The sequence below is a fragment of the Periophthalmus magnuspinnatus genome, chromosome 24 (genome assembly GCF_009829125.3).
Source record: "Periophthalmus magnuspinnatus isolate fPerMag1 chromosome 24, fPerMag1.2.pri, whole genome shotgun sequence".
Taxonomy (NCBI): Eukaryota; Metazoa; Chordata; class Actinopteri; order Gobiiformes; family Gobiidae; genus Periophthalmus; species Periophthalmus magnuspinnatus.
The window spans coordinates 6638951-6650805 of record NC_047149.1 but is presented as its reverse complement, the minus strand read 5'-3'; the positions used below and the strand labels follow the sequence as shown (position 1 = coordinate 6650805).

At 42.5% G+C, this 11855-nt stretch overlaps 1 protein-coding gene across 1 annotated transcript; it reads left to right on the top strand.

Moving 5' to 3' along the window:
• Nucleotides 1-2139: 2139 nt before the first annotated feature.
• On the top strand, nt 2140-3084 carry tmem121ab (transmembrane protein 121Ab). Its single transcript, XM_033991137.2, has one exon. The coding sequence runs from the start codon at nt 2140-2142 to the stop codon at nt 3082-3084; it is 945 nt and encodes a 314-aa protein (XP_033847028.1).
• The last annotated feature ends 8771 nt before the right edge of the window (nt 3085-11855 follow it).

The window sequence follows — 11855 nt, the reverse complement described above, 5'->3', positions numbered from 1 at the left end:
CAAAGCGTGGCACTGCAGTGAGAGGGCTGTACTTAGGCTGCACAGGGAGGCCTGACATGGCAGAAAAATTATAGTCCGATGCTGTCCCTCCCCATAGGTGCTCCCCCGTAGTCACTGTTTTATAATCCACAAGTCCAATTTTACAAGACAATGCCGCGGTTTTAATTATCTTTCCTTTGCATTGAAATGAAGCAGGGCTGAATCCACCGTGTTCAACTACACAAAACTGGATTCTTGTTATTATGAAGTGGTTTGCCTTCTTTTTTCAATACTAGTTCATATGATTGCTTTTTTTCAACAACTTTTATAACATTCCCTCATAAATAACATGCCTTACTAGGTTTTAGATGTCATCCATGCATGTTTGAGTCATTCGGACCCTCCTTACGGTTAGCTGTGAGTCTGTGCAAGGCTCCACCCACAAGCCTACGTCAGCCATGCTCCCACACGACAATACTCCATAAATATACAAAAACATGAAAGAATGCATTATAACTTCACAAAACTGATGCAATGTGCAGTAGTTTTATTAGCAGGATGCACGCTGATTGTGTTGTGATAGCGCTCTGAAAGGGGAGTGACTTAGCATAGAGAGCAAAGGGAGCAGGGACTCAGTAACAAAAAGACAAACTAAAACTTATAAATATTTTCTGTAAATCTAATATCTTTGAAGCAACAAAAAGTGACATGGTGATCTAAATATGTGAATTAATTATGTGGCCAATTAGCACCCCATAGAACTGTAATATTTATTTAATAATTATTTAAAGCAAAACCAATAACAATGTTCATATATTTAATAATAGACATTTCTCTGAGAAATTTGAAGCTGTTACTTAAAAACAGTAGTTTGACACTTTTAGAAAGATTTGTGATTTATTTATATCTATCTCTTGCCGTAGTTGTAATAATTTTATGTGAATTAATGTATGTGAAATTATGAAAAATTTTGAATCTAAAAACTATACCTGCATCGTTTTAGAAATGTTATACCGGATTTACAGTTTATACATCCATATTTAAGGGGACATACTACGTAAAATGAACTTTTTTGAGCTTTCAACCATTTTAACCATTTGTTTATTCAGACATTTATTCAGAGTTTTATTCCAGATGATACCTGTGTACTTGAGAAATCCTTTATAGTATCTGAAATGGGGCCCATCAGTTGTGCAGTTTTGGACAGGTCGTCAATTAACCTCTTCTTTAGATCAGTATTGTGTTTTACCATGAACAAAATATAAAGTAATGCCCTAGATATGTTATATTTTCGGACTAAACACCCAGAAAAAAGCACAATATGTCTTTTTAAGTACAATTCCATGGTGGCACATGGCATAGTGTGGGTAATGAAGTAACATGTCTGGCTCTCTATACTGGACACTGCTTATTGGAGCCGGCCTGACACACTCTGGCTCTTCATATATGACTGCTGCCGGCAATGAAAGCTGTGTTATATTGCCCAGGAGTGCTGACAGTTTCTTTCTCTCTTCTTCCTCCTCCTCCTCCCCCCTCCCTCCTTCTCTGTTCCCAGGCTACGGAGCGGTTTGCTGGCACGTGGACCGCGAGCGAGGGGGGGTTAGGATGGATCTTCAGACCAGGGCAGGAGCCTCCCCCCGGGGACGCCGCTGTCGAACGCGCGGCCTCACGGGCTGCTGACCTACTGCCTGTGTGATTTATGGGGACGGGAGTGCGTCGCAGACCCCCTCCTCTCTCCTCCTCCTCCTCTTCTTCACCCAGAGACACTGCATCTTCGGCAGAGGAAACCCGAACACGTGGACAGCGGCGGTACCGTCGGAGATTAAATGCTTCCGTAAACTTCGTTGCCTCGCTGTTGCGCATCACATGTCCAATAGAACGGAGCGAACCTCTGTGTGGATTAATATCAGTACCATTATTCACCGTGTCAGCTGAAGAACCCAAGGCCAGATCAATGGAAGTACGTTGAGTGTCCTGTCTCTTCATGGCCTGAAATATCAGCTGCACAGACGATATTGCAATTAGGAACAGTTTTTTCAAAAGCGTAGCTGCACATTACACGTTTCCCTGTGTACAAAAACACTCACCAACCTCAGCAAATTCACACCTTGGTTTTTACGTCGTTTTTTTGGAAGTTAGCGTGTTAGTGTGTTAGCCACCATGGTCCTACCGCCTCCTGATAAGCGCCACGTGTGCCTGACCACCATCGTGATCATGACCAGCATGGCCTTCATGGACGCGTACCTGGTCGAACAGAACCAGGGACCGCGCAAGATCGGCGTGTGCATCATCGTTTTGGTGGGCGACGTGTGCTTCCTGATCGTGTTGCGGTACGTGGCGGTGTGGGTGGGCGCGGAGGTCAGGACGGCGCGCAGAGGTTACGCCATGATCCTCTGGTTCCTCTACATCTTCGTGCTGGAGATCAAGCTCTACTTTGTTTTCCAGAATTGCAAGGCCGACAGGAAAAGTTTGGAGACGGTGGCACGCAAAGCATTGACGTTACTGTTATCGGTGTGCGTGCCGGGTTTGTATTTGGTTCTCGTGGCGCTGGATAGCATGGAGTATGTGAGGACTTTCAGGAGGAAGGAGGACATGCGTAGCCGGCTGTTTTGGGTGGCTCTGGACCTGCTGGATCTGCTAGACATCCAGGCTAATTTATGGGAGCCGCAGCGGACCGGGCTACCCATTTGGGCTGAAGGTCTTATGTTCTTCTATTGCTACATCCTGCTTCTGATCCTACCTTGCGTGTCTCTAAGTGAGATCAGTATGCAAGGCGAGCACATGTCCCCACAGAAGATGATGCTCTACCCAGTTCTCAGCTTGGTCACGATAAACGTAGTGACCATCCTCATCCGCGGAGTCAACATGGTTCTTTTCCAGGACAGCCGCGTCTCCACCATCTTCGTGGGGAAAAACGTAGTAGCCATCGCAACAAAGGCTTCAACTTTCCTGGAGTACCGGAAGCAGGTGAAGGAATTCCCCCACCCACAGAACGCGATGGCCCTAGAGCTGCAACAGAACTCCGTCACTCACCCGCAACCGCTGCCCAACGCCACCAGCCTGCCCCACGAACCAACACCAGCGCAGGACGTTCTAGACACATGACGCCCCTCTAAGGTGTGCGATCTTCGGGCTCTTTGTAGGCCCTGACACCTCCATGGAGTGATGGGACGCAGACTATTGTCCTACCTACACAAACTGCTCTCAAATCGGGATTGAGATTCTCAGCATCACCTGCCTGTCACGAACTCACTGTAAAACCGACTCCTTGACGAACTTTGGGAGTCTACGGTTTCAACTGTGCTGTGTTTTTAATTGTTTTATTAGTAAGAGACAATCGGAATAACTTTGCGATGCCTGGTGACATTACGTTGTGTAAACTGAACCTTCCCGTTCCTTGGTACCCTGCCCCTTTTTCATATTTCATTTCTCTAAAGGTCATTTTGTTTGATAGCGCATCTCTGGCATTTGCGCAGATTCTCTCGCCCCCCAAAGGACAGACCACTCAGCATGAAGCACTTTGGACAGGCGGCGGAGGGGAGCGGGGGTGAGAGAGGTTATCGGCGGCCATATTGGAGCCCACGAGAAGCAGGTTGGTGGCAAATCTGTCTGGTTCTGCTGAGAGGGGAAGGAGCCGTTTGTGTGTGTGTGTTGAATGGTGCGTTCGCTGCCTCCGGGACATTTTACAACCTGAAGGATAGCAGCTCAGCACTTACTGACCACTGAAGCAAAGTGCATTACCATTATATGTGACGACTAGGGCTGCGCAATATTAAGTGTCAGATGATAAACTGTATGGTTATTTGTTAGATAGGTTAATATGACCATTTTGCTGTCACATTTTGAGAAGTATCCAAAAGGAAGGTCTACAGATTTTTAAAAATGTGATATTCACTGCAGATTGTGAGTTCATTTGTAATAGTGAGCATCCTACAATTTAGATTTATAGTCAAAACTGGATATAAATAAACCAAACCAAACCAGGACAACCAGAAGATGTTCAAAAAAGGATTAAACAAGGTCTAGAAAATAAGATAATTACTGAGACTTTACCAAGACTAAACCAAAGAATGTAAACCAAGATTAATGTAATTACTGAGGTCTAAAGCAGGGTAAACAAATACTAAATTGGAAACCTTAAACATACAGGAAGTGCTGATAAGTGACTAAATACATGTACCACAGATGCATATTCAGAATCCTTTTTTTGAGTAACTGTATTATGGGCTCGACACACGGGGAGCGACGTCGCTCGCTCTCCATTTTTTCAATGGTCTCTGTGCGACATTGCGAAAATCGCTCGTCTCTCTCACCTCCGCGACAAGCGAAAGTCGTGCACGTGAAAACCTCACACATGTCGACGTGCCTGCGACGCGACTAATGAAAGTTGAAAAATGTTGTACTTTTATCGCTGTCGCCTGCACAACAGCCAATCAGCGAGAGTCTGATTGACGGGCCAATGCACTGTCCACTTCAGAAACATCATGGAGGAGAAATTATACTCACGGTGTCGGATTTCCCAATTCTTTTTGACATACCTCAAAGAGACTACCGAGATATATCAAAAAAAGCAGCTGCCTGGGAACTCGTTGGTGCCAGGGTGAATATGAGAGGTAAGTTAACATGCGCTAATTTGATCATTCAGATACATTTATGGAGGCTAATAACCAAATGTATTAAAGACTGATTCAACATAAAAAAAATATATATTCATTTAAGGTTTTTACATTAAACAGAATTAGCTGCAGAATAGGGTGGACCCAGGATCGCTTTTTTTTTAGTTTTGTAGAGTGCAACCAATTGTAATATTTTAGTCAAATGAAGCAAAACTTTACGATATTTCATTTTAGCGTCTTTTTCCCATCTACCGCTATTAACCTCAAAATTCCCTCCAAATAAACAGCCAATCAGACGAGTAGGAGGCTCGCGATCTGCTCTGGAACAGAGCGCGACGTGACAAGCTGCTGCTAGTCGCTGCAGTTTGTTGCTGCCCGTGTGTTCGATTTTAAAGCCTCTGTGATGAGTGTCGCTGCACACTGTCCTTAGTCGCTCCCCGTGTGTCAAGTCCATTACAGTAAAGTTACTCTTATATTTGGTAGAATATAGTAACTTTATTGAAATCAAAGTCTCTATCTGATCATGCAAGTTAGACTTTATGGTACGTTCATAACAAACATAAAGCTGTTTTAATCTAATATATACTGTACCAGTATAATGCACCTCAACATGAAAGTATTCAGAATGCAGTACTATGATTGGGCCACATAGTGAAGTATGTTGCAGATTACACTTTAAAGCAGGTATTCAGTATCTGTAAACACATTTTCAAAGTACTCTTCTCAACACTGCCCATCGGAAAAGGGTTGTCAAAATCAATAATCAATACTAAAAGTAGTATCGAAACTAGATACTCATTTGAGCAGGTATTGATTCTAAAAAGTCACATTCACAGGACAGAAGTGAACCTTTCCTGAATATGTTTAGAATGATCTTGAGCTGTATCAGAACAAGTATAAGACACATAGACTAGTATACACCCATGGACCACTATGGAACCTCAGCACATGGTAATATGAAACAAAATACTACGATTTAATGTTTAAAATCACATTCTATTGTTTAAAGTAAGAGTGTTTTTTATTATCATTGTGGTATCAAATCAAAACTCAACTGCAATAGTAATAATGATATTGCGCAGCCCTAGTAGAATACTGTACACGTGCCTGCCTGAAGGGGGCGCCATTCCTGCCTGAAACTGTGCCAAACCATAATATTTTGTGAGGCAGATGTCTTATAAGTAATAAATGTTTGAGTGAAAAATGATGAAGGGATGCCAGAGGGAGATGGAGAAAAATTAAGTTTTGTTTCCTGTACTGTACATTCCTTACAAACTAGCTCAAGCCTCGAATTGACAGAAAATACACAGAGCCAGTGAACGCCTCACAGATAATACTGATTATGAAGGAGAAATAATAATAAGTAATACTATTATTATTATTATTATTGTTATCATTATTATTATTATTATTATTATTATTATGTACATTCTTTAACTGTTGGAGGCCAATGACATTTTAATAAAAGTATATATAAAAGTGTGTGTTTATATTTTTTTCATACATATATATTTTATACTTAAAGCAGAACTAAGTAACATTTTTACCTCATTAAACGTCTTGGTCAAATATGTATTGTTAGGGTGTTTAAAGTATCTGTAGTCTCCCTCTACTGCCTGCAACAACATGTCTCTTTTTTGTATTTGGTAACACTTTTGGGTCTGTTCTTCTCTACAGGTGAGCTGCAGGGGTAGCTCTATCAGTAAAGTTACTTATTTCTGCTTTAAGACCCTTCCAGTGTTTGTAGACAGAAAAACTGCATTCTGTCACCTACATTTGGTACTGTTGCATACATTAGCTCCAATGCGTTTCTAATGGCAGAGTTAGAGTTTGCATTCAACCATCACAAACTCTGAAAAATTACAGCTGTTTCGGCGACTGACAACCACGCGACCACGCGACAAGTAACACCAGAGCCTCTTAGAAAACATCACCACGTGTAGCAATGTTTTATGTAGATTATTAATGTTAGAGATTATTGCTAAAATTAACAACTAGGTAAAATTAAAAGGAAACTTCAATTCTGTCAACTGGAGGTTTTTTTTGTGAAGACGTTTCGCTGCTAATCCAACTTCTTCAGTTCTGGTCAAATTGCTGGTGGACACTGCCTTATGCACTGCCTGGACAAAAAAAAAAAAAGTCGCCACCTGGACTTAACTTAGCAAATATGTTGGTGTTGCTGCAGTTGGTCAGGTCTAGGTTCAGCAACAGTCTGTGCTCAAAGAATGAGGTCAGCTGACACCTGAATATACTGAATGACCAGGTTATTCCATCAATGGATTTTTTCTTCCCTGATGACACGGGCATATTCCAAAATGACAATGCCAGGATTCATCGGGCTCAAATTGTGAGTGTTTCAGGAGCATGAGACATCATTTTCACACATGGATTGTCCACCACAGAGTCCAGACCTTAACCCCATTGAGAATCTTTGGGATGTGCTGGAGAAGACTTTGTGCAGCGTCAGACTTGACCATCATCAATGCAACATCTTGGTGAATCAAAGCTAAAGGTGGTCCAGTGAAATATTAGAGTGTGTGACCTTTTTTTTTTGGTGGCAACTTTTTATCTGGCCAGGCAGTGTAATCCATCAGTAGGAAAGATAACACATTGTTTGTTTACAGTTTGTATTTGCTGGCTAGGTCTAATGAGCTGCAGTAAGTGTGAAATGTGCCTGAGTATTTAGCAAATATTCAGGTACAGTTCACACTGCATGTAGTTCAATAGACCTAGCCAGCAAATACAAACTGTAAACAAACAAGTGTGTTAGTTTCAGTGTAGTTAGCTCCTCTCTTCAGACAGGTATATGGCAGTGTCCACCAGTGATCTGACCAGAACTGAAGAAGACGCTTGGATGAGCAGCGAAACGTTTCTTTTACTATGGATCATACCTGGATGACTAAGGGATTACACAGACAACCAGGTAAGAAATATTTCATATGCACTAAAGATATAGTGGACCACACCAGTTTGACATTAAAATATCAGTTTTATTTCATCAAGCACCATAAATCCTGCAAACATTGGTGAACTTTAGAAACTGGAGCTGTAAGTTCGAAATTGGCTAGTATTACTCGTTGGCAAATGTAACAAACATATAAACAACAACCATTTGTCTGTGCTGTCTACAAACCTCACAATTAATGTCGCTATCGCATTAAAATGAATGGGTTGGAACGTTATTATCAGTAGCAGGCTGTGTGAGCAGGCATCTTAAATACGTCACTCGTTGAAGGGTCTATTTCTCCTCAGTCGTAAGTCTAAATCCATTTATAACTTTAATAATGTAACATATTTATAGGTAGGACTCTGCGTGGTGGCACATTGAAGAGGGAAGCAGTTTGAATCAGGCTATAAAACAGCTGCTAATGTTGATTTCGGATAGCTTGAACCAAATTTATCATATAGACAGTCACCGAAGAAAGAAGCGTGTGAAATTAAAGCAAATTAAATCTCAGTGAAGACCATGTACCATGTTATATCATTGTTCCTTCATCAAAAACATGCCTGAAGATGTTTTAGATGTCATCCATGCATGTCTGCGTAATCTAGTGATCTCTCCCGGGCCCTATTCAAACCCTCCTTAGTGGTATCCATCCCGCAAGGCCATTTTTCATAAATACACAAAAACATGATACAAAACAATACACTACAACTTGACAAACCTGATGTGATGTGCAGTAGTTTCATTAGCAGGACGCACGCCGATTGTGTTAGCGCTCTGAAGCGGGAGTGAGCAAAGGGAAGGGAAACTCAAAACTATTAAAAGTAACATGGTGATCTAAATATGTCTTAGCAATGAATACCCCATAGAAGTGTAATAACCACAGACTGTATAAAGAAGTGGAATAAGGGAGTGTGACGTCACCCACAGCGTTCGGCTCCAGTCAAATGAAGCTAATCAAGGCTAGCAGTTATAGCGACCAATTTGGAGCCGAGTTCCATGTTTGGAATTCCGACCGTGGGTGTCATAGCAACCAAAGAGCCAATCCAGAGCGAGGCTGTTGAAGGTAACACTTCTTACCATCAGCTAACGTTTGCGGGAGTGATCTCTGGGAAAGACGGCGCCTGATTTGTCTGTTATTAATGTTCATATCTTGATTTAGGGTGAAAATAGCAAAATAAAAACACCAGGATCATGGAGAGCGCGTTAATATGAACAATTTAAGACCAAAATGACAAGACTCACTGCAGCAGTTACATAAAGTCGGCCGACAATTTTTCAATGTAAAGTGAATTGGAGTCACTTCCTATTTGGAATGAGGCAGCTAGCAGGTTATCTATGCCCATTTATATATACAGTCTATGGTAATACACCCTCTAAATAAATAAACTACAGGTAAACACTCTCGAAATTCAAGACCCGAGCAGAGCGTAGTCGGGAGACACGGAGAGGACAAAGCCATCCGTCAGAGCTGGAGGTCAGGTGAGGCAGGCCCACTCTGCTGACCTCAGCGCGGATCAACGGGCCTTGGACAAACCCAGCCCATAAACCAGAGCTGTCAGTGCACGGTGAGTAACAGTCCAGTGATCAGGAGGACAGGTCCAAGAGCAGCCGCCGCAAGCATCACACCAGCAGGTCAGTGAAGGATCGTATTATTTTATTTACTTCAAGTGTATTTTAGCAGCCGTAGCAAGATTGGCAACAGCTGATATGTAGTTTAACCATTATGTGTACTAGAGGATTCTACATACTGTTATTCATCTTCCTTTGAGAAATACACATAATTATTCACCTGACTTGACCGCTTCCTCCAAGGTAATCCACAAATGTCAGCCGTATCTTTTAAAGCAGGCGTATTCTGCAAAATCGACATTTCAGAGCTTTTAACAATGTTATAGTTGTTTCCTCTCACCGTTCACTTGCCCAATGTTGTATTTAGAGTGATTCGTTCATGTCTGAGTTATCTTTAATTGCTTATTTTGCCGATTAACTCCCATTTTTACCACCACTGGCATACACCCACTGCTCTGTACTGACTTTGTTCTCCAATTTTATTTTCTTAATATGTGATCGTGCAGGATTCGGCAGTGTCGCATAGTCTTTTTGGTGCAAATTAAAAAAATCCTCTTCTCTCTAGTGTGTTCTGCAGCTGTCCATAAGAGATGCCGGCAACTTCACGGCTCTGCTCTGACGTTTATGCCGATGTCATATCACCACAATTTTCTAACACAGAAATCTGCGTGTTGTTTCTTTTATTAAGTCATTTTAGATTAAGAAGATGTGATTTAAAATGTGCAAGTTATAACATAATGATCATAGTTTATAATTATAGAGCAGACACAAGCACAATAGGTTGTGTGTAATGTTTCCAAGAGCAGCAAGAAAATAGCAATAGGCACTCAAAGATAAGATAGTAAAGATAGGCTAGTGTTAGAAAATCGACTCAAATTTAACGCAACATTGTGCAAGTACAATAAATGCTATAGCCCATTGTGTACAGTAAGTGGCTCTGTGAGTATATACAGTGCAGCATGTGGATAAATAGGAGCTAAGGTGACTTCAGTGCACTATAGATGATGATTCACATTAATCAGGGAGTGTAATGTCACCCACAGCATTTAGCTCCAGTCAAATAAAGCTCGTCGAGGCTAGAGCGGTTATAGGGGCCAATTTGGAGCAGAGTTCAATATTTGGAATTCCAACCACGAGTATCATAGCAACCAAAGAGCCAATCCGGAGTGAGGCTGTTGAAGGTAATGCTCCTTCCTGCCCACAACGCTTGTTTAGTAGGGAACAGGCGCTTAGCAACGCTGTCAATCAATCCAGTTGCTAAAGCTAACGGCTGCAACCTCTGGGAAAGAAGGCGCCTGATTTGTCTGTTCTTAATGTTCCTATCTTGAGTTACGAACACAATAGCGAAATTAGAATACCAGGATGTAGAGCGGGATAATATATGCGTTTTAAAACCACAATGACAAGTCTGACAGTAGCAGTTCCAGAGAGAGGGGCAACTGTTTTTCAGCAGATTAGCTATGTCCATTTCTATATACAGTCTATCCATGTAACACAACCCACCCTAACACTTAACCCTTCTACATACTCATGTTTTATCATTTCATGTACTCCACAGTAGAGTAAGCTACTTTTATAGCCACAGCTGCCCTGAGGTAAACTCTACTAATTACTCACACACCACATTCATACTAGGCAAAGAGGGGTAAAGTGTCTTGCCCAAGGACACAACAACCGTATGCACTATAGAGCCATTGCTGTCTCATTGTGGCGCCTTCCCAGAGGTCTCTCATCCAACACCTCACCAGACCCAGTCCTGCGTAGCTTATGAAATCAAACCACTGAGCATTACATGTTGCAGTTTCTTTTGTTCTCCTCTGAGTCGTTCCTCTGCTTTGAGCTCGCCTAATCCCTCACATCTCATTCACTTGTTCTTGTTTGTGTGTCGGCTGGAATCCATTTTGTGTGTATATTTTGAAAGACCTGAGGAGGCACTGAAGGTGCAGGAGCTGCCCTCACGCCCACTCTGCTGCAGCTTCAAGCTCATCACTGCACCTTACCTGCCCTCGCTCCCTCTTTCTCTCCATCACCCTCCCTGCTCTCTCTCTCTCTCTTTCTCTCCTCATCTCGCTCTGTCTATGTCTCTCCGCCTTACTCATTCTTCCTTTCTTTCTCTCTTCCTCTCACTCCCAATATTTCTTTACCACTTGCTCTAACTATCTTTCCTCCTTCCCTCTGTCTTCTTTTATCTCTCTCCATGCGTCAGCCCCTCTCTTTGCCAACCTCTCTCTCTCTCTCTATCTCTCTTCTCACTCTTTCTCTCCCACCCCTGCTCCTCCCTCTCCTTCCCCCTGTCTGTTACTTCCCTCTCTCTGTCTATCTTTCTCTACAACCCACTGCCGTTCTCTCTCACGTCCCTGCTCTCTGTTTCTTTCTCGCCTTCCTTCCATTTCTCAGCCTCTCTCTCTCTCTCTGCTCTTTCTCTTTCTACACCTCCCCGTTTTGTTCCTTCTCCTTCCCGCCATCTCTCACAGCCTCTCTCACCCTCTCTCACCTCTCACTCTTCCCCTCTCGCTCTCTTTCTCTCTCCATCGCTCTCCCCTCCCTCTTTCTTTCCCTCTCTCTTTCCCTCTCTCTCTTTCCTCACTGCAGGATCATATTGATTGAGCTCGGCCTGTGCAGTATTAAAAATGACTAAGGTGCGTCTTTGGGAGTTACGTACACACACACATTCGTTTTGGACACACACGCTCCAACGCGCCGCCATTTTGGATCTAAGGTACTCGACTTTTTTAAATGAGTTA

Excerpts from the sequence above, each read along its gene's own strand:
- tmem121ab (XM_033991137.2), top strand. The coding sequence starts at position 2,140 with ATGGTCCTACCGCCTCCTGATAAGCGCCACGTGTGCCTGACCACCATC.